General features: G+C 41.5%; 1 protein-coding gene across 4 annotated transcripts in view; it reads right to left on the bottom strand.

The window, feature by feature from the left end:
* SYNCRIP (synaptotagmin binding cytoplasmic RNA interacting protein) overlaps nt 1-16973 on the bottom strand; it is a 28043-nt gene extending 11070 nt beyond the window's left edge. For 2 of the 4 annotated variants that reach the window (XM_020899393.2, XM_020899394.2), the window contains exons 1-8: nt 16770-16854; nt 15241-15400; nt 14450-14568; nt 14239-14346; nt 11510-11623; nt 11234-11410; nt 2837-2972; nt 1604-1809 (exon numbers count right to left, since the gene is read on the bottom strand). In XM_020899393.2, the coding sequence (XP_020755052.1) occupies nt 1604-1809; nt 2837-2972; nt 11234-11410; nt 11510-11623; nt 14239-14346; nt 14450-14568; nt 15241-15388 (1008 nt within the window). In that variant the 5' untranslated portion in view covers nt 15389-15400; nt 16770-16854. Of the gene's footprint in view, nt 1-1603; nt 1810-2836; nt 2973-11233; nt 11411-11509; nt 11624-14238; nt 14347-14449; nt 14569-15240; nt 15401-16769 lie in introns of all 4 variants that reach the window. The other 2 variants (XM_020899391.2, XM_020899397.2) reach the window with 2 other exon arrangements.
* Between the last annotated feature and the right edge of the window lie 6820 nt (nt 16974-23793).

Here is a 23793-nt window from a genome sequence, read left to right as displayed (position 1 = left end):
GTACCACTCTAGCAAGGATACTGACAGTGGGGGAGGCTGTGCAGGTATGGCGGCAGGTGTGTGTGGGAAACCACTGTACTTGCTGCTCAAAAAACAAAACACGCTACGCAGAGCCTGTTCTGAAGTGAAGTGAGAATCACTCAGTCACGTTCCACTCTTTGTGACCCCATGGGATTCTCCAGGCCAGAAGACTGGAGTGGGTAGCCTTTTCCTTCTCCAGGGGATGTTCCCAACCCAGGGATCGAACCAGGGTCTCCTGCATTGCAGTCAGATTCTTTACCAGATGAGCCACAGGGCAAGTCCTAGTACTTTCCTAGTTATTATTTTACAATCAAAATGGAGGTGGTTATTTCCTAATAATGTGACGACAGCTGCTGCTAAGTCGCTTCAGTCGTGTCCGACCCTGTGTGACCCCATAGATGGCAGCCCACCAGGCTCCCCCGTCCCTGGGATTCTCCAGGCAAGAACACTGGAGTGGGTTGCCATTTCCTTCTCCAATGCATGAGAGTGAAACATGAAAGTCAAGTCGCTCAGTCATGTCCGACTCTGTGCTACCCCATGGACTGTAAGCCTACCAGGCTCCTCCGTCCATGGGATTTTCCAGGCAAGAGTACTGGAGTGGGATGCCATTTCCGTCTCCAAATTGAATACTATACCATCTTAAAAAGCAGTTGAACTTAACAAAGCAAGTCAAAACTAACTGAAACCCTTCATAGGGAAGAATATTCAAAGCATTGTTAAGTTAAATTCTTCCAATCCTGAAAGATCCTCAAAATACAACTACAAATTTAACCTGGCTAAAAAATATTATCACTTTCTCCTAAAATACCTGAAGTAGCATCTGAATTTCTTAATAATCTAAAGGGCTAACTAATGAAAGCTGAATAAACCAAAGGAAAAGAAAGAATCTAAGTACCTCTGTCCTCAAGAATATTTACCGTTTAATATTCACAGCTCTGATACTTCACACTCCTTTCCTTATTTAAGTGAACTCACTCTATTTGCTGGCCTATCACCATTAAAGAGGATTCTTAAAATGACAAAGGGTAAAAAAAAAAAAAAAAAAAGACAAAGGGTGGAGTAACTTAACTGTGAACTGCACTGGTAAAATGGTAAAGTGTTGACTCAAGAGATATTTGTTCTCATAGATGTCTCAACTGACTGCTGAAGCAGGATACCTAATAATAGCCAAACCTTGTAACTGCAGCAGCTCCGCTGAGGCCAGTACAGTTCACTATTTTTAGGAGTAGGACTTTTAACATAAAAACCATGTAATCAGATGGCGCCATTCTCAAAAACTTGCAGAAATTGCTCTTTGAATCCACACAGAAATGAAAGTCAGTCATCTCCACAGCATGTAGGCTAACTACTTCATGAAGGCTATGATGGCTACACAACTATGGCTGAGGATCCATGAATAATTTCTATATTCACCCTCCACGCACTTGTTATTTATTTCTGGTGTGTGGCCTTTAACATAGAACACTTCTCTCACTTTCAAAGCACAGTTTAAAAAAGCACACACAGTTTTCCTCCACTCTCTAAAGCCTTCTGCTGCTCCCACCAACACCACAAAGAAAGATTTTAACCCAACTGTCATTACCTTTGCCATAACCTCAGGATCGGGATCTTCTATAGGGTCAGCCCATTCAACAGTTCCAACATTTCCCCAGACCTTGACTTTACCACTCATTAACCTACGTCTTGCCTGGGCAGCTGTTTTGTGATCTTCATATTCAAGGAAACAAAAGCCTCTGTTTTTTTTCTTGTCGTCTGGTTGGTGGTATAAAATGACGTCTGTAAGACCCTCTGAAAGGAAGCAACCATTCCAGGGAAATTAGATAAAATAAGCAAGAATAAGCAGATCAAAAGATTTTTTGCTAATATCATACTTAAATATCAAAATGAAAACTAATCTCTTATCGTTACAAGAGATAATCTACTGAAAATGTTGGTCCAGATATATTAAAATGTATATTTTAATATATATAAAAAATATACTCAAAAATACTGTCCAGCTCAAAAATACTGGTCCAGATAACTTAACCTAATCCACACTTTCCCCAAGTATTCCTAATGCAAAAACCTCCATTAAAAAAAAAAAAGTACTCTTTTACTTAGACCTCAGAACTATTCTGCTTTCATTAATTAGACAACAGAGCGGCATGAAGTCTTTACAAAGCTGTTTTAGGAAAACCAGAAGTATAGAATGTTTCATCCCATCCAAGTAAAACCTAATATTTAATGGCACTCTCCTGGCCTCACATATCAGTATGTTTATGTCAAATGAAATAGACTATCTTAACATTGTGTAAGAATTTCAAATGATCCTGGAAACTGATAACAGGCTGATAATTTGCTAAATACATTCTAGGCAGACAAAATTGTTTTCTTATAAAACCCTGTCACTTGGAAACTTAAATTCAAAGACAATGTAGACTCTGCTTATACCAAAAGTACTCACACTATTCCTATAATTTGGAAATTCAAGTCATGACCTACCAAATATTTTTACTAAGAATGTCAACCAGCACCTCAACAGGCACAAAAACACACAAAGAAATACAATCTTCCAGAACGGGAAGCACAACAATGACTGTGCAGATTGAGTTCAAATCCCAGACATATTCCTTACTACCTACCTAACATTCAGCAAGTTATTTCCCAAAACCTTCTGATTCCATGTCTGAAATATGCAGATACCTATCTTATATGGCTACAGAAAGAATATAATGAGTCAATAAATGTAGTGCTTAAAACAGTGCTTGGCACATAGAAGTATGCAATTACCTTAAGTATTACAACTTGCACCTCCTTCCAAATAAATCCAACTTACCTGTTACTTTGCTAAATTCTTCAAGAATCTGTTCCTTGGTTTTACTCTTAGGAATAGAGCCCACAAAAAGCCTGTTGTTGGCAACCGAGATGCAGACACCAATGTGTTTTCCAGAACGAATTTCATGATTATTATACTGAAAGGGGGAAAAGTGCACCATGTTTTAAAAATACTTAAAATATCCTATGATAGGTGCTTATTACAGAAAGACACACAAATCCCATACACAAAAGCAAAATCTTTTAACAAACTAAAAATTCAACACTTAAGTTTATCAAGTATTTCTGTCCTTTAAAAAATTATAATCTGAGACATAGGAAGACTGTAACAACAAAACACACTGATCACGTTTATGAACTAAACCAGAAATTATCAAGTCCTTGAAATTTAGCAAATCAGATAAGAATCAAATCTGTAAGCAGCTTAAATTCCAAATTACTGATTACACAATACCTTGTTTTCTACTTAAATGCATCCTGCTGACTATTTCCATGTAAGGAAAATGGATTCAAATTGCCAACAAGCTTTCTGCCTTTCTGTTAATCAGCACTTCAACCTTATTCTTCCATCTCCCCTAACCACTCATAAAAAGTTACAGTAACGATTTTTCAGCTTCAAATCCTTACATCTAAAAGGAGAACCTCACTATTCTGAATCTGGCTCAACATTCCCCTCCATTTCATTTTCATCAAGCCTATAACATTGGAAAAGACAAGTAGATTATGGTATAAGTATAGAAACAACTATAAAACTATAGTAAAATGTAAACAAGCTTCAAGTGACCCTAATTCATAAAAGGCAACAAAACCCAAAAAGCTCCTATTCCTGTTATTCTGATTCTTGTGCAACAGGTATTTAAGGTATGAGTGAAGGAAATACAGCTAAGTCAGAAAATTGATTCCTCACTGTCCCTTTCTCCATTATCTCCAGGTATTCAAAATTAAACATGAAGTTCAAACATCTTTGCCTCCAGTTCACAAGAGTTTTGTACTTTCTGACGTCCACTGACTCAGTTCACACTTGGCCAAGTCTCTGGTCATCATTTTGAACTGTGGTGTTGGAGAAGACTCTTGAGAGTCCCTTGGACTGCAAGGAGATCAAAGCAGTCAATCCTAAAGGAAATCCTGAACATTCATTGGTAGGACTGATGCTGAAGCTGAAACTCCAATACTCTGGCCACCTAATGCGAAGAAGAGACTCATTGGAAAAGACCCTGATGCTGGGAGAGAGTGAAGGCAGGAGAAGAAGGGGAAGACAGAGGAGGAGATGGTTGGATGGCATCACCGACTCGATAGACATGAATTTGAATAGGCTCCAAGAGTTGATGATGGACAGGGAAGCCTGCCATGCTGCAGTTCATGAGATTGCAAAGAGTGGGCGACTGAACTGACTGACCGGTCATCATGATCCCAAGACTACCTCTAGTCTTCACACTTATGCCAGATACATTCTTTTTTTAAAATCACAATTTTGCCTATTGGGGGAAAAAATATCCCTCAATGACTCCCCATCAGCAAAACAAAGTTCAAATAGCCAGACATCAGTAAGTCCATCCTAAAATTCCTCCCACTTCTTCCCTTTTTCCACACTATTGTAATTTTGGCAAATGATGTCAGTTTTCTCACACTTCTACGCCTCTGAATATAATGCTTTCCCTGAAACTTCACCATCGAAATCTCTTCTGCATACCTGTAGATTTGAGCTCAACCAAATACTTTGCAATCCCTAAATCCTATAAGGATCAGTAAAAACACCCTTCTATGTTCACACAGATCAGTAGTTGTCAACAGATTTTGCCCAGGGAGTGGGGAGGCACATTTGACAATGTCTAGACAGATTTTGGTCAACTAGACCTAGTGGCTTAGCGGTGAAGAATCTGCCTGCCAGTGCAGGAGGCAGGTTCCATACCCTGGAGAAGAAAATGGCAACCCACTCCAGTCTTCTTGCCTGGGAAATCCCATGGACAGAGAAGCCTGATGGGCTACAGTCCATGGGATCACAAAAGAGTTGAGACACGGCTTGTCGACTACAAACAACAGGCAGATTTTGGTCAACTAGAGGTGGGACTTGCTGTTAGTATTTAGTGGGTAAGTAGAGGTCAGAGATGTTACTAAACATCCTATAATTCACAAAATAGCCAGCATAATAGCGATCTAGTCTAAAATAGTGCTGAGGTGAAGAAATACTGCCCTGGACTTTGTTTTCTCATACTATTTGTATTTAGACCAAACACCTCTTAAAAGTAGAAATATGCAGTTATCTGCAGAAAGTAGACCTATGGTTGAATCCATCATTGCATGGGATTATGGACAATGAGACTACATAAGTAAATTAACCTAAGAACACAATAAACTAAGACATGTACATTCCCTAGATTTCTACACGTAAGCATCAAGTAGCCAGCCTTGGCGACAAATCAATGACTTTCAATTTGGTCATTTAGTCTGTAATTACAGAAGTTGACCAAAAAGAAAACCAAAAACCCACTAAAATCAGGGGGAAAAAATGGAATGGAATACAAAGTTTTAAAAGGAAAAGGGAGAAAGAGGAGTTACTTTGAAGATGACAGAACTTGTTATCACTCCCTTTTTTGTATCTCTGTTTTCCAAATATTCTAAGACCAGGGGCTATATACTTAATAATGCTGTTTCAAAATTGTGATAACTGTTGCCATTATTTTCCATATAAGAAAAGTTTCTTCCCTTCTAACCTATCCTCACTAGCCCTGCTCTGGATAATCAAGGCAGGGTAGGTAGAGGGTATTTAAAATGACAGTAGTCTGAACAATAGTCAGACCTGGTAGGTTCCCAGGTGACACCAGAGGTAAAGAACCTGCCTGACAGTGCAGGAGATGTAAAAGACACAGGTTTGATCCATGGCTGGGGAAGATCCCCCGGAGAAGGAAATGGAAACCCACTCCAGTATTCTTGCCTGGAGAATTCCATGAACAGAGGGGCCTGGTGTGTTATAGTCCATGGGGTCGCAAAGAGCCAGACACAACTGAAGCAACTTTGCATTCATTCATTCAGTCTGAACAATAGGAAGCTATAAATATTTAGCAAGATTTATAAAGAAAACTGTAACTCTTCATCCACTTTTTTTTTTAATTTAAAAAACCGAAACATTTTTAACTGACCAATAGACAGTAAACTGGCTCTCCAGTGAAGTCATTAAAGGAAAAAAGACCCTCTGGGCATTGTCCAAATGAAGCAAAAGTATCTAGAAATAAACATTTTCAAAACAATGTCTGCATCTACAGATTAACCATGCACTTTTATATGTATATTTGAGTTAACTTTTCTTACTCTAGCATTTTTAAGGCCAATCTATCATCTTAAAGTCAAAATTAAACTTTACATCCTAGCAGGTGAGTAACAGTGACTTAGATGGTAGAAAGGCACTACAAAACAACTGTTCTCATGCTTACTAGAGATTCTAATTTAATGCTGATAAACCCTTACTCTCAGGACTATATGATGGTATCATGATAAACAAAAAAATGTGACCTTTTCCAAACTCTAGGAAAGTTGGCACTGAAATTAACAAGTTTTAGAAATCTAGCTTTCAGATCCAGTAGCAGTGAGGTAATCAAATAAAACAAAGATGAACCAGTATAGTTTCAGTATTTCAGAACACCAAAATGAGTTGTACAGCCTGGAACATTCCCATCATCCAGGCTCAGAAACACGAAGTCACTCTTTCCCTTGCCTCATAGCCAATCAGTCAACAAACCCCCAGAAACTGAGCAACCTCAGATTTGGAATCTGATCCAGAAGTAGCTGCTCAGTCCCAACTCTCCTTACAGCAGCAAAACGGCTGCCTCCCAAGACTGTCCACTTAGGTCTTCTTTACATCGAGTCAAACCTACTTCCCTAAAAATTCTCCATTAAATCCATTATCTCCCCCGAATGAGGCACTTTACATACCTACACACAAGGCCTACGACTCAGTCCTCTTTGCTTGGCTAATCATTCCCTCTCTGAAATTGGAAAGTGCCTCCAAGAGTGTCACGAAATAGTGACATTCATAACACAACAATACAAATGCAGGCTAAAACTGAAGACTCTAGAATAAGCTGGAGACTATTCTAACACTTCTAAACACCGGCTTCTATAACATGCAGTCCAAGATTATCTCGGCTTACTTGGCAATCATACCACACTGCTGACACACTACAGTTTACTTGTGAGTAAGCTGTGTATAGGACCTGACTTCCAACCCCACTCAATCCCACCTTCTGGTATAAACCACTGTCCCAGGTTACCAGTATCTTTTCAGATCCTTATTTTGTCATCCCCCACAGCATTTATCACCACCTGTAGATTCAAGTCACCAAACATCTCAACCAGTCCAACTATACCCTCATTCAAATCACTGATAAGGAAAAAAGAAATACAATCTATAACATGTTTACATCATGCAACCTACACTAACGCTCAAAACTTCAATGGCACCATGCAACTCAGCCCAGAAGTCAATGACTACTGCCTTTTAGCATTCACTTAAACAAGCTTCATCTTTCTTCCCACAAAACACTGCTTCAACTCAATTCATGTATTTCCTTCACTGCCTCCCTACTCAAACCTCTTTAGGACAAAGCCTTCTCCAACACCCCAACTCACAGCAATCTACCCCTGCATCCTTCCTTACCCTGTGACCTACCAGCTTCCACTTTAATTAAATGCAGTTAGTCCCTCATGTTCCAGAAACCCCAAAGTCAAGAACTGGATCAAACTACTTGTACGCTCACAGTGAAAGTTTCCATGTTGTTCACAGTAAACATTTGCCAATTGCTACTTAAAATACTTTGTGGACCTCTCTTGTCAGCTGCATTCACTGAAGTGGTTGTACACTGGTGTACACAACCACTGTGGTGAATAAATCATCATTGGCTATTAAAGTCACAACCCTTAACGTGTGAATAGAGGTCAGTATCCCAGTCTTCGCAAGAGAAGTTTTTTCAGTGAGACACTTCCACTGTAGTGGACCATCACGGGCACCTGCAGAGCCAGCTGCCCTGGGCTCCAAACCCAGAAGCACACACACACCTGGCTGCACGCCTCCTGGAGTCTGAGACAACACCCAATGCTACACAGGAGAGAGTGTCACCCTCCCCACGAAATCTCTGTTAATCCCTAGGGCTGATGGTGGCAGAGAATAATCGCAAATGAACGCTAGAAAATCTTTCAGTAAGACAGCACTGGTCAGCCAGTCAGGTTATTTATCCAGTACCTATTCTATAGTGGCACTGTTCTGAATGTCAGAGATGCAGAAGAAGAGCAAATTCTCTGAAGGGAAGAGAGATGCAAATAATCTTACAAAGTCAAGAAATAATTTTAAGTACATCTAAGCATTTTTTATAGAGCATTGTTTAGAAGCCATTAGATCTAACCTACACGGTAAAGGGTAAGTCTGTAGAGAGGGCAACGGGAAGCAATGAGACTAGCTAGGACTCTTCAAATGGTGCCTTAGACTAGGGTGGCAGGAAGATGGTACAAACCGTTAGATGCCAGAAATAAACCTGGCAGCAGAGAAGACTCACACTCACCACTTTTAAAACCGCCTAAACTAGCACACAAAGAGTCAGGCTCACTGACAGCATCACACACGCTGCTGGTTTGAACTGTGATGTCCAGTTAGCAGTGAGAACACGCTAAGTAAACTGAGCCTGCAAGGCCTTGGGCAAGCCACCCAGTCCTATTGATTCACTGCAGAAAGAAGTTCCACTTACCTTGAGGAATGGGCTGCAGTGGAATTTAAAAGTGATACTGTGGCACAGAACACAGCTCCTACACCTTAACAAGCACCCAAGTGGGCTATTACACACCTTTTCACAAATCGAGATCTTGCTTCCACGGCTAGACTATCATCATTTAGAGATACATTTTCTTATTCCCCCAAATACAAGGCAGATGTTAGATGAAAACAGGGTGACTAAGAATTTTGCAGTTGCTTGTGACTTCATGTCTCTTCAGCTGTTAACATCAACCCATTTCTACAAGTAATTCAGATGCAAATTTAAAATCTACAGTTTTTATTGGAGGTCATTGTTGAATTACATGTATCGAAAAATAAGACCAAAGATATATATAAACTATCTCAATCTAAGGTATTTCTCAAGATACTCAAAGTATAGGAAAGCAGAAAGTGATGCTGCTTCAATCTTGTCTGATCTATAAATAATGTAAAAAAGGCATTTTCTCAACATTTGATTATGTACAACTAGAACAGTTCAACTATCTTATATAAAAACTTCTTTGATAAAGCTGTAATTCAAGCAGACTTGTGATATGACCCAAGTAGGAACAGTCTTCAATATGCTTCCTGAGAAAATACATTTGGGGTGTTACTCATATCCAGGAATCAAAACAAGGTAGCAAAAACATCCAGATCAACTTCAGTTTTTTATTTCTCTAGAATGTTTCATTTCCTCAAAAGCCTAGTCCTTTCTTTTACTGTTGTACTAAGGCAAGTCTCCCAATTCTATCATCACCATAATCCTAGCTATGGCAAAACATCTCTTCAGAAAAAGCAGTAACAATACATCCAATTCATCCCATTGCTAACATCCCAGTACTATCTTTAGAAAGACACTAAAGTGCAGAGCCTCCTATTGATTAGACAGCAAAAAGTAATTATTCCCCCCCTGGTAAGGACTCAAATCCAAACCCAGAAAAAAAAAAAAATGTAAAAAGATTTATTTAGGACAAGAGCTATTCCTAGACCAATCAAAATAGCTGTTTGCCTATCTGGAAATTTCTGTGTTACAGTCAAAAACTTAACTATGTTATTAAGACAACTCTAAGCCTACAGCAATGCAATTTTGGACTACATTATGTTAAGCCAAGGCAACTGCCCAAACTGAAACATATTTCATGTGTATTTACTGGCACTCAAAATTGTCATGTTAGGACTGGATTATTATGTATCTTCTTCTAATTATGTTTCTTTACTATAAAGATTCTGAACATCACCTAGAAATATTCTAGTGAGGACCTACCATAATTGGTGTATTTTGGCAGCAGAAATTTAGTCAAGTGTTGGTTTAATAATTCCTATTAAAAATATTAAAAAATACATGTATCATTACTTGTAATACTAAGTAATCACACCACTAAACAAAACTAAGCTTTATGTAATACCTAACAAATAAACTGGGTCTGACATCATTCAATTCTACAGGAGCTTCTTGTAGTGAGATAAGATAGCTCATTGCCTTCTCAATCACTCTACATTCACACATTAAAACTTGCCGCTACTTGATTACTATCTGGCAAAATGTTCTATTCTTTTAGATTCAGCTGGATGATATCTACAGTTTATCTTTTCAGAACCCTAAAAAGTCCTCAATTTTACTTGAACTGTTCAAACTAAAATCTTGACAGTTCACAGGTTACCACTGAATGGAACACTAGGGAGCTATATACTCTCCCTTCTGAAATAGCATTCTTTCAAAGAAGGGGACAATCAGCCTTGATCTAAACAGAAATACCTAAAATCCTGAATTCTCTATCCTTCCCAAGTAGCACAGTTTTCTAAAGCTAACCTCACAACACTCGATCACACACACCAGTGGAGAGGTGCAAGTGACACAGAGAGCTACAGCAAGTGCATGTTTCCTCCTTCTCCTTAAGGCTTGCCTTAAAGTGTAATATAGAGGACGGTGAGGAAAGAAAAAATAAAATTCAGGAATAACCAGAATTTCAAGTTTGCTTAGAATTACCCATGTAACACGTTAAGTCACACCGTGCAAAAACAAACGTCTGCCATAGTGAACCATTTACAAAAAGTTCCTCCCCAGCTGCACTTTTTGATATATTTCTTGGATTGGAATTAACTTATGACATCTTCAACTACAAAATGTAAAAACCACTTGATTCACAGAATTTAATAAACTAATTAGAAGGAGTTACATAAGCCTTAACTCGAAATATTAAAATTCTTTAAATTGGGAAAATAGCTAGGTCCTCACCTGACATATGCTATTTTTAAATAAAATACTGCCACTCACCATAAAATCCCTTATTTCATTAACTAGAAAGTTATCATCACAATGTCTTCATGAAACATTTCTAAAAAGGAATAGCCAGATATGGTCCAAGAGGAGCCCTGTCTACTACAGTTACATTCTTATACCTTTTAATGTTCCTAAAATTAAAAAAAAAAATCACTAAGCCAAATGTTTCAAAGAATCAGTAACTATAACTCCACCACACTACCGTCTAGATCCCAAGTCAGTTCAACTATACCTGCAAAAGATACCGCTATAACATGTACATAGAAAATGTGAAAGACAATGCCTAATCAACACTTCAAAAACATTCAGTTAACACAAAAGAAAAGGCCTGGCTTTAATTAAAAACAGCAAATGTGAAGACTGAAAGAAAAAAAACTCACCAGTTTAACAGCCTCCTGAGCTGCTTCTTTTGTACAAAAAGTGACAAACGCATAACCTCTATTGAGACCTGTTAGTGGATCCATCATTAAACGAAGATCCCATATAGGTCCAGCTTTTTCAAACAATGGAACAAGTTCATCCTCAAACAGATCTCTTGGGATCTTCCCCACAAATATCTGTAAATTAAATACACAGTAAAAACCATGGATAATTTCTATAAGAAACCAGACACGTGTGCATTTACTACGAAGGGTACAAGTTTTTAGTTTCTTTACCTCAGTGCCAACAGAAGGCTGCTGACCTGAATAAACGGAATCTGGAGGCGGTCCCCCATACTTCCTCTGTCCAGTGGTCACATCGAGTGTGTAGCCTGTTCTTTCCAAGAGTGCCTTAAAAAGTTCAAATGTCATTAATATATTTCATTCATAAGACCACACCCGTGCAGCAAGCAGTTATGAAAAAATCAATTTTGTTCAAATCTTCTCATTTATCTTGGCAATATTCCCTACTAACAGGTTTTTGTCTCCTTTAGAACTCTTTTTAATGTGTGCTTATAATTCATAATAAGCCCTAATTTATAATGAAAGTTTCAGGATCCTGGTCAAATTATTTTCTGGTCTCCAATTACTGAGTAGTGCTTAGTGAACAACACAAAATATTGATTCATCAACAACTCTCAAGGCAAAGTATATCTAGTCTGCCCTTCTAAAAAATGACTGCATAATTAAGCTGAAATTCTCTCCTTAAGGAGGAGGTGGATAACTTACCTCTCCCAAACCTAGCTTTCTTACCCAACAAATTTTCCAGTAACCCACACTCCGAGGTACCTACCGCCATTCTGGGAGTTTCACCAACCTTTACAAATTACACTCCTCCAACTAAATCCAGAAACTTTAGGAGATGCAGGAAAAATAACCTCTAATTAATTTGACATTCAAGTGCCATGCGTCACAGGACAGCATGGATCACTAAGAAAAAGAGAGCCAAAATGATTTTGGAAACTTTATGAAACTGCAACACAATATAATCTCTACACATTATCTTCCTAAAAGTAAACTGTTAAAATTTATACAACTTATATTTAACTCAGAGCATAAAAAGATTCTTTTTCTCTCTTATTATAAGCAAAAGAGTAGAAACTAGTTGTCCACTGTTAGCCTAAGGAAAAAGTAAGATTATTCCTTTTCCACCATCTCACCCACAATGCACAAAACTAGTTTTCTAAATAAAAAGAATCTAATAATTAGCTGATAAACTTTGAAATAAACTAATAGCAGGCACATGATAAAACTTATCAAAATGCTGTTAAGTGATAGGGGGAGGAGCATTTTAGTCCTTAAATGAAAAAGACTGGACAGATTTTACCACTACCAACTCTTTGCGACCCCATGGACATAGCCTACAAAGCTCCTCCGTCCATGGAATTTTCCAAGCAAGAGTACTGGAGTGGGTTGCCATTTCCTACTCCAGGGGATCTTCCCGACCCAGTGATCAAATCCGGGTCTCCATTGCAGGCACACACTTTAACCTTCTTAGCCACCAGGGAAGCCTTTATTTCTACCCAAAGAACATTAAATAGTTACAGAAAGATACTGTAATTGATAAAAACTCTATTCCTAAACTCTCTTTAACAAAAAAGTCCACAAAAATGGTACACATTTTAAGTAGTCTTTTTCTATTATACCCACATATATTTGCTTAACAATGCAATATTGGGTTAGTAACAAAAATAAACTCGAATCTCTATCACACAAACTAAACCATTAAATGGCTCATCTTCCCTTTTTCCCATATGCAGTCCCTGTGCTTTTTTCACTTTAATCTTTATATGACCCAAATAATACCTGTTTTATGTCAATCCCTAAAAGCAAAAAGGAAACACTTGTTCCCTCTGAAAAACAGACTATAAAAATGTCTGATTTCTTGCCACAATTTAAGTCACACTAAAAGCTTTAAGCCACTCCCTTCCAAAGACAGAACTGAATGTTTCACAAACTAAATTTCCAACTTTTTATAAAATTTTAATAACTTTCAGTGTAGATTTACTTACAACTGATCCAATTACAACGAGTAACAACTATATATTCCATTTCTTTGGAAAAGTAGATTTATAGTTCAGATACAATTCACTCATTTGAAAGCCTCAATTTTATACATTAACTACTAATTCCATACTTCCCTATTCCTATACCATTAAAACACAACTGACACCCATACCCTTCCTAATAACTTATTTTCTTAAACTAGAATCCTTGGTTCAAGAGCAGGGGCACACTATGCTATGGATACTACGTTAAAACTAGTATGATCATCATATTTTTTATGAACCAAAAAATCAACACAAGTAAAAAAACACAAAGATCAAAACCTAGCTGACTTTACTACTCTTCGACTTGGGTGAAGGCAGAGGAAGCTGCTACTCTCAGCCTCAGTTTCTTCATTTGCATGTCTACAGTAATCAATTTTATCATTAAAAGTTGCTTTTGGAAATGAACAAATCAGCCTTAAAAATCCACACTAATGAATGAGGAAGAAGGCAGTGTTAAAATACTGAACTCATTTGGGGGCTTGAGAATCCTAAGAAAAGCAGTCAACTGCTAAAAGTACACTCTCCATCAGTATGGTGTCAGCTGATGCCCTCCCCTTTTGGTTCCACTGTCAGTAACCTGGATTTGCAGGTTTCATATGAAAAATATGGTGACTGTAATTCTTCAAAACTTTTATTTAGATACCAACAGCACAGATTTAAGAAAGACTACATGGGTAACAAGAAAAATTTCCAAGTTGTTTAGAAACAAACTATTAAAGGCAGAGAACTTCAACAAACAGTAACGAGAAAACATTAACAAATCATCTGATGGTCGTTCACTCTCAACATTACAACACACACACAAGAATAATTTCACACCCAAGGAATAGTTAGCCAAGCCAGAAAACAGCCAAAGCAACAAACAAAAAACTTTAAAATTGAAAAGAGTAAAAAAGAAACTTCTTGAAGACATACCTTAATTTTTGCTTCATCTGGTCCTTTGCTAGAATCTGCAACTTTGGTCCCCTGTTTTTCTCTCTGCCTATAAGTCTTCATGACTCCACATAAAAAGGCACTTTTGTTCTGTAAAGGAATTTTCCAATTATTTTCAAGAGTAAGTCTTAAATATACCTAACTGAATAAAACAGTCAAAACTACTTTTACACTGACACCAAATTAACGGTACCTGAACATGAGAGAGATCACTGTCTTTAAACTGCTGAAGAACTGCCAATGCGCCGTCTTCATTGAATTCTTTTAAAGCTTCGATAGCTCTTTCATCTAAATCGCTGTGTGCAACCAGCCCTGGAAAAGAAAAAATAAGCTGTCAACTTTTAATATTTTTAGAAAGTTTTTTTTTTAAAGACCATGTTTGCCAATGCAGGTGCCAATTACAAATTCTTCCATTCCTCTTTATCTATATAATGAAAAACACAAGTACCTTAGCAATTATGAACTAAAGAAGGCCTCTCAACCACACTTAAAATAATGAATCAACTTTTTTATCTTATCCTAAGTCAGGCAGTTCTGAACACCGAGTATTTCTAAGGTAAATACATAGGCTTACAAATTCTAAAATCAACCAACAAAGTACCGAGCATGACACAGGAACCACCACTCAATTTCAAATACCACTAAAAAAAGCAACAGCCACACCGAGACAGACAGACTACAATTACCAAGTTATTTAACCAGAATCCTACCATAAAAATACCCCCAAAAGTCACACACACAGCCTGCTCCCAACATTCAGCAGCTGCTGCTACCATCTGGCCATCCAGCCTTTACCACCTAACCCTTCCTTCTTCCCGCCCTCTACACACCTTAGCCTCTAGTTCACAAGGACCTACTAGCACAACAAGGCAAAACTCCAGGTCCCACATTTCTTGGAAACCACAAAAAGTTGCTATTTTAGTTCAAAGCCAGAAATCCAATAGAAAAATTTCATAATGTAATTTTGCAAGTGTTAGTTCTTACCTGCAACGTAAATTTCATCTAGTTTTTCAGCAACTTTCTGTGGTAAACCAGCATCAAGCAATGTCTGAAAATTTTCTGAATGGATAACTGCAGAAGTAGTATCCATGGGCTCTTCAGTACCATTTCCATTAACATGTTCTGTAGCCATGTTTCCAGAGATCTGTTCAAACGCAATAAGCAAAATTAAACTAGGATCTTCAAAAAGGGTAGGACAATATGAGAGCCCCAATCTGGACTTTCTCTACCAATTTCTACACCAGCCAACCTATACATCCCTTTAAATAGGCCTTCCTTTAAAGTCACTTTCGCCTGACAAACCAGATTTGGAGCGCGGGGCACCGAAGGACGGATCCACTACGTTTTTCCTTAGCACCACCCCTGACTCACCTGCTAACACTCCCTAGGAAAAACCACATTACAAATGGAGCCCAACCAGCACGAGGACCAGCCAGCGTGCCACATGCAACTGTGCCCGTACAGAGAAGGAGGTGTGTGTGGAGCAAGCAAAGCTGGGCTTTTCCCTCTCAAAGGTAAACCCCTAAAGTGCGCGCTTTTCCCGCCTGCCGCTTAAAGATCAGTAACAACAGCCAGCGAAGAACAAAGCGCTCACACAGGCTACCTTCCCACCACCCCGCTTCTCCACCCTTCACCTCCGCACCCCAAAGCCCGCCCCCGACTCCGCACCCACAGCGGCAGCCTCACCGCCGCGGCCACCGGGAACCCATTAGAAACACGTGCTCCGCGCCTTCAAATGTCCTACAACTTCCTTCAACAGCAACCCACCGAGTCCCAGGCCAAGACGACCGTCACCAGCTCCCGACAGCAACCCAGAGCCTCGGCCGGAGCCCCCAGCCAGCAGCAGCAGCACAACCTCGCCCCTCGACACCGAGGCCGCGGCGGCGCCAGGCCACAGGCTCTCCCCGCCCCCCAGCGCCTCCGTCTCGGCCGTGACACATGGCTCTCTCTCTGCCCCGGGCGCCGGCGACCCCCGGCCGCCGGCCCGCCCCGCTGAGACGCGCGCCGTGGCGCACGGTACAAGCCCCCACCCCTGGCCGGTCCTGGCAGTGACTGCGGCGCGGGGGTCGCCGGTGCCACCCGCGGGCCGGGACCGGCAAGCCGGCGGCGTGAGGGCGTTCCGCTAACTGCCCCACGCCCGCCAGACCCCAAACACCACCCCAGCCCGCCGCGCGGCTGCGGGACGGAACCGGCTCCTCTCCGCCCACTCCCGCGCCGCGGCGACGGCCACGACAGCACCAACTCCGCCACCGCTCGCGGTCCGCGCGGGCCACGGGGCCGCCTCCTCCCTGGAGCGCCGCAGACAAAGCCCGAACAGCGGCAGCACATGGAGGGGAGGAGGAAGTGACGGCGCGGGCCGCGGCCTACTCCCGAGCAGCCCCAGTCAACGTGCTCCCCTCTCCCTTGGAATCCATTTTCCAGAAAAGCCGGTTTCTCCCCGCACCGCCCTCCCCCAGCTCACTCCACAATGTCACGGAGCCCCCTTCCCAGACCCGGGTCCCAGCGGTCGTTACCTCCCCGTTGGGCTGCGGCGGAGGAATCCTGTCCGAGGAGATCCAGGTGCGGGCAACGCGTGCTCGCTGCTCCCTGTGTCCGGCGCGAGTGGAGCTGTTGTAAAATGGCGGCCGAAGCTCACGCCGCTGGCAGCAAACCCGATCCAGTTCCACTCGCCTCCGAGCGCGCTCCCGGTGCGCGCGCGCGCCTCCGCGTGACCCCCCCTTCCCTCCCCTCCCTCGCGCGTCCGCTTCTCACTCACTCTCTCAGCCCCTGCCCTCCTCCAGCTCCTCCTTCTCCTTCTCCCACCACCACCAGCGTCCGTCAGCCCTCTTCCCTAGGCCCTTCTCCGTCCGCTCCCTGCTTCCTTCTCCCGCCGCTCGCACTGCCGTTCGCGACCGCTCCGGCACAAGTGGCCGCCCTTCCTCTCCTGGCTGCACGCTGGCTCACTCGCTCCCTCCCTCGCTCGTTCTCCCGGCCCGGTCCCCCAGTCCCTGCCGAGTCGGCTCCTCTCTTTCTCTCTCCCGCGCTGACGTGACGACGTAGCCTACGCCTCGGGACGCGCGCCCGCGGGCTCCGCCCCCACTCCCCGCCACCCTCGCTCCTCATCACACGGGAGGGCGCGAGACCCCGCCCTTCCGCTCCGGCGGCGGCGGAGGGGCCAGGAGTGAATGAAAGGCCCGCCCCTTCCCCTCCCGACACTCCCCCTCCCGCTCCCCTCCGGGCGGGGCGGGCCGGGCCGGGCCGGCTCAGCGTGTCCCACTCGTTCTCCTTTGTCAGGAGACAGGCATCTCCCCACCCCGCCCCGCCCCACCCCCACCGCGGCACCACGCGCACGCCACCCCCACCGGGCTCCCGCTCGCCCCACCCCCCGTTCAGTCCCGGGCCAGCCGGGAACGGGGCGGGGGACGCGGAACGCGACCGCAGCTGCCCTGAGAGTACCCACCCGTCCGTGCGCGCCCGGCCCGCGCCCTCGGCGCCGCGGCCGCGCAGCCGTTCCAGGCGGTGTCCACGCCGCCGCCGCCCCGCGCTCTCCTTGCTCAGGAGGCTGCAGGCGCACGTGTCCCCCGGGGCGGGGCGAGGCAGACAATGGAGCGGCAGGGGAGGGAGTGGCGTGGAGACCCGCGGACCTTCGGTCCGCCTGGCTGGAGGGCCCCGAGTGCGGAGTCGCCCCTGGATGACTGGGTCTCCCTTGCAGGACAATGGGAGCTCCGGGGCCCCAGCCCGCGTGGCTTCCCTTCCACGGGAACCTCGGGCGGAGGGAGGGGCGCCCGGGGCTGGGACGAGGAAACCCCGACTGCCTTTGAAGGGGGACCGGCTGTCTCCAGTGGAGCAAGGAGCTGCTCCCGCCTCGGGATGATACGAAAGCCAGATTTGGAAGCGAAACCGCTGGGTGGCGAAGAGTTGTGCAATACTCTTTTTTCAGTCCCTGGCCTTTTAAGCAGTTACGGGCTTCCTCGCAGCACAGTTTGAGCAACTTGATGCAGCACAAAGCTGCATGGCTTGGGCAACTGTGAGGCACGTATCTGTGTTTGTTTTCAAAAAACTTCAGTGACATTTCTTCTGTAACCGTGTACTAAGTACAAGAAAGACAAGACAAAGACGTTTGAATTTCAGACGCGATGTGGATATTAATTTTACTTAATGCAGCTGTAATGAAAAACAGGAATAGTGTCCTTTTAATTAAAAAGCAAGCTTAGTTTTAAGAGCTTACTGGTTCCCTAAACGATCTATTCTATGACGACAAATCAGTGGTGCAAGAAAAAGTTAGGTGACTGCTCTTCAAAGTGCTTAAACACATCATATGTCAAATTATTCTCATTGGTGCCTGGATGAAGATATAAAACTTTTTAAATAATTTGACAAGACCTGCCACACTGTTTAGCAAAGATCTGAGCTCTTCATTACCTAAAATTTTTTACTGTCATACCTGGACCTGCTATTGTATTCAGCTAATTCAGCAATAAGGGTTTTAGTTCATAATTCGAAGGTTGTAGATAATGTTATAAATGAGAACAAATAACCAAGATGTTTAATACAAAAATACGATCAAAACTGAGCAATCCTATACATTAAAGAATGAAAATAATGGATCTAACCATTCAACACTTTCTTTTAGACTTTTCTGAAGATCAATTTTCCTTTAGAAGAAGAAAAAGAAGAAAAGTGCTTTTGCCTAGGTAATGTCGTCTACCAGCTGACCAGATTCCCCAAATTGAAATCTCTAGTTCTTCTTCCACCCAGAATTCCTTTGTCTAACCCAGCCACCCCCAGACCTTTGTGTGGGCGTTAGGCAATCCAGATCAACTTTGCAAAAAGCAGCACGGATCTTCGTCCTAATGATCAGTCTCCAGAGTCCCCGCCGCAGTGAATGTGGCCCGCTTGCACCCAGCAGCACTAGCTGAAAGCCGGGGTCATTCAGGACAACACCTGCTGCCTCGATGCCCTCTCGGTTAGTCAAGCTCTGTAAATTCTGTTTTCCCGATACATCTGTTTCTCTTGCAACCGGGGGATAAGCTACCATCACCTGTTACCTGGACTAATGATACAGCCTGCTGATTCATCCATCCTTGAAGCTTTCCTAAACCATTCAAAGCTTGTGTGTGTGTCTGTCTGTCTTTTAATTGCAAATAAGACTCTGGAGCATCTGCTTCAAGCCCTTCATTAGCTTCCCAGTACACTTAGAACCAAATCCTTAACTAGATCAACAAAGCCAACTCTCCGCCCCCTTCCGAACTTTCCACTGGCCTCCCCTCAATCCTGACGTTTCTCAGGATGGCACACACTGAGCACCGAGACAGAAACCTGGTCAGAGACGCCCTGAGCAGGCCTGAGAAAAAAGCGATCAGCCACGCTCTGCAGTTGACATCCTGTTGAGAGAAGCAATAGTATAATTTTTCTCCTGACCTACAGAACTTACTATTATTATGAATTTTTTTCAGCACCTACAGTAATATCATGGCACAGTCCTAACTCCTTTGCAAGGCTGACTCCAGGTGGTTTCATTGTAACAAATTTATTTCTTAAATGCAGGCAGAGAGGCTCAGAGACACTCTTATCTCTTAATATTTTCTTGTTGCTGCTTTTGCCCTGAAAATTAGTGTATATATTTTTGGCTTGATGCCAAAGAATTACTACTGTTACTGAAACATGGGGTACTCCTAATAATTCTTTAAAAAATAAATTAGTAGATAGATTCATTTGGTACAATAGGTACATTCGGCTAGATTGAAATGTATATGAAAGATCTGACACAACAAAGTTCTCAAAAAATGTGTGTCCTTACTTCCCTGAATCCTCTTTAGTACTGAACACAGGATATGATGCTCAATAAATATTTACTGAATGAAACCAAATGATGATACGGACTTCCATGGTGGTCTGGTGGTTAAGAATCTGCCTGCCAGTGCGAGGGACTTGGGCTTGAACCCTGTTCTAGGAAGATCCCACGTGCCTCTGGGCAGCTAAGCCCATGGCCGCAAACTACTGAACCCACGCTTGGAGTCCATGCTCCCCAACAGGAGAAGCCACTGCAATGAGAAGCCCACGAACCACAACTAGAAAAAGCCTGCACACAGCAAGGAAGACCCAGAGCAGTCAAAAATAATAGATAAAAATAACATGCATTATGTCATATGTCCCTAATAAGAAAAAACATGATGATAGGCTGAGATGCAAACAGCCTTGATACTAACCCCAGATTGGTTACTAATGAGTAGTATATGAGCTTGTATAAATCCATTCACTTCTCAGAATTTTGATTTCCTCATCTGTAAAAGAGGTACACTGAAAGATTTTTTAAGATCTCTTCTAGCTCAAACATTTTACAATATATTTTTAAAAATTTCTCAAACTCTTTCTCCAGCTTTTCACAGCTTAAAAATATTCAGATGTCATTCATATTTGCCACTTAAGATCTTCCTCATTTAAATCCCAACTTTCTTTTATAGCAAAATCTCCAGCTATACCCCTTATTTGAACCCTTGCTCCAAACAAAAATAACAGCAACAATGACAAAGACTGATGATATTTGTTTTGGGATATCACCCCCCACTGTAGATGTGGACAAATTGACACACACGGTCACTGCTGGTGAGATGAGAGTATTTTTTTTAATAAATAAATAATGGTTGCATTTATAAGGCTTGCTCCCCCAAGTCTGTTCTTCCATCCTTCCACTGTGAATGTCTTATAACCTGGTACATGCTTGCTGTCCAACTAGAAATTCCACTTCTAGCCTCTGGGGCAGCCAGATGTGGCCAGGTGACTTAAGTCTCCCCAAAGGAGTGAGAGGATTGATATGACTTATTTTTACACAATAATTAGACTATAATATGTACTGAAGTATTGTTTGTAACATTTATGTGTGTGTGGGTGTGTTGTTTGTAAATATATATATAAGCTAAACATCCAGTGATAGGGAACTTGTTGAATAAATTACAGTGTGCATACATTGAGTCAATTATTCTGCAGTCATTGAAAAAAATGAGGTAGCTACCAATATCCTTACATGGAAAGATATCCAGGCTATATTCTTAAAAAAATTTTAAAGCCACCTATAGAACAATGTACAGTGTGACATTTACTCATTCAGTTGAGCATCTTCTGCATACCAAGCTCTGTGGTATGCACTAAGTTCACAGTGTTATATGTCAAGATTGACACAGATTGATTCCTGGCTTGTGAAGCTTGCAGGTCTGTGTGTATGTACATAGTAAAATATCATGGATATAAAAATTTTTGTTTCTAGAGAACAATTACAACTGGAAAGGATAGGGTGGAGGGAGACCATTATACACTTTTTCACGTCATACACTTGGGTAATACTTGTGGCAATAAATATTTTAAGTTAATTATTTAGGGACCTCATTACTGTTTGCCCATTCATGTAACCTTTGAATTACTGAGAAGATGGAGACCTGTTAATCGCAATTAATCAAAGGCAGGCGTAAAGTCATGCCTGTTTGGCTATTTTGCTTGTCATCCGTATTCTTCCACTACTAAATGCCAAACTGCTTTTTTAAAGATCATATTTTCTTTTCTTTTCTATATTTTCTAATTTGGGGCAATTATCATATATTAATGCTATAATGCAAAATGGGGGCTAGAGTTCATATGGGAAAAGTTCACAGCGCATCTTTGTTCTTTTCACAGAAACATAAAAAAACTAGTGTCAAAAGAGACTGTGGAAGTCATTCAGTTGACTCTTTCTAATAATCCAGAAAGTTTTTGCAACATCTCTGACATCTTATTTTCATGGTAATTGGATGGCTGCTACGTTAAAATCAAAAACTTCTGCTCTGCAGAGACACTGCTAAGAGAATGTAAAGAAAAGCTATAGACTGAGGGGAAATCTTTGCAAAACATATATCTGTTACAGAACTAGTATCCAAAACATACAAATAACTCTTAAGACTCAGCCATAAGTAAGGAAATAACTAAATTAAAAAATGAGCAAAAGATCTAAACAGACACCTTATCAAAGATATACAGATGGCAAATAACCATATGGAAAAAATGCTCAACCTCATATGTCATTGGGTGGTGGTTGGTGGTTTGGTTGGTAAGTTGTGTCGGACTCCTGCGACCTCATGGACTGTAGCCTGCCAGGCTCCTCTGTACGTGGGATTCTCCAGGCAAGAATACTGGAGTGGGTTGCGATTTTCTTCTCCAGGGGATCTTCCAGACCCAGGAATTGAACTCGGGTCATTAGAGGATTACAAATTAAAAAAATGAGACACCACCACACACCAGTTATCATGGCCAAATTCAAAACACTGACTCTGAATGCTGGCAAGGATGTGGAGCAGCAGGAGTGCTCATTCACTGCTAGTGGAGACGCACAAATGGCACAGCCCCTCTGGAAGGCAGTTTAGCAGTTTCTTACAAAACTAAACATACTCACACCATCTGATCCAGCAGTCATATTGCTTGGTATTTACTCAACTACATTGAAAACTTAAGTATACACACACACACACACACACACAAACCAGCACGTGGATGTTTATAGCAACTTTACTCATAACTGCCAAATCTTGAAAGCAGCTCAAGTATTCTTCAATAGGTGAATGCATAAATAAATTTTGGTACCCATAATAGTGAAATGTTATTCAGTGCTATAAAGAAATGCATAATCAAGCTATGAAAAGACATGGAAGAATCTTGAATGTGCATTGCTGAGAGAAGCCAATCTGGAAGGGCCATGTACTATATGATTTCAACTATACGACATTCTGGAAAAGGCAAAACTATGGAGACAGTAAATAGATCAGTGGTTGTCAAGGGTTCAAGAAGAGGGTGGGAGGATTAAATAGAAGGAACACTGGGAATTTTTAGGCAGTGAAACTATTCTGTGTGGTTCTATTAATATTATACAATAGTGGATACATACCATATATTTGGCAAAACCCATAGAATGTACTACATAAGGAATAAACTCTAATGTTAACTGTGGGCTTAAGCTTGTAACAATGAATCAACATTGGCTTGTCAATTGTAACAAACATACCCACTAATGTACAATGTTAATGATAGAAGAAAGGACCAGGGGAGGAGTTATATGAAACTCTACTTTCAGCTCATTTTTCTTAAATCTAACAATGCTCTATTAAAATAGAGAATTTATCTATTTTTATTTTTAAAATGAAACCTATTAATTTTAAAAATCTTGACATTTTAAATATACTTGAAATGCTAGATTTTCTTTTATTGTTTTTAGCTTTTTTTTTTTTTTTAAGTATTTATTTACTTGGTTGTGCCTTGCAGCACACTGATCTTTAGTTGTGGCATGTGGGATCTAGATTTCTGATCATGGATGGAGCCCAGGCCCCCTGCAATGAGAGTGCTGAGTCTTAGCCACTGGACCACCAGGGAAGTCCTGCCTTTAGCTTTTTTTTAAATTAGGAGTTCAGATTCAATTTAGCTGTTTGCATTTTAGCTTTTACAGTGGAAGATGATAGGTTAAGTTATAAGAAGGAACAGATTTTATACAAATAAGTAAAAAAAGAACAATGATTATGTAAACACACAAAGGATTTTTTT

The sequence above is a fragment of the Odocoileus virginianus genome, chromosome 19 (assembly GCF_023699985.2).
Source record: "Odocoileus virginianus isolate 20LAN1187 ecotype Illinois chromosome 19, Ovbor_1.2, whole genome shotgun sequence".
NCBI lineage: Eukaryota > Metazoa > Chordata > Mammalia > Artiodactyla > Cervidae > Odocoileus > Odocoileus virginianus.
The sequence above is the reverse complement of the archived record's forward strand: the minus strand, read 5'-3'. Positions and strand labels throughout refer to the sequence as shown.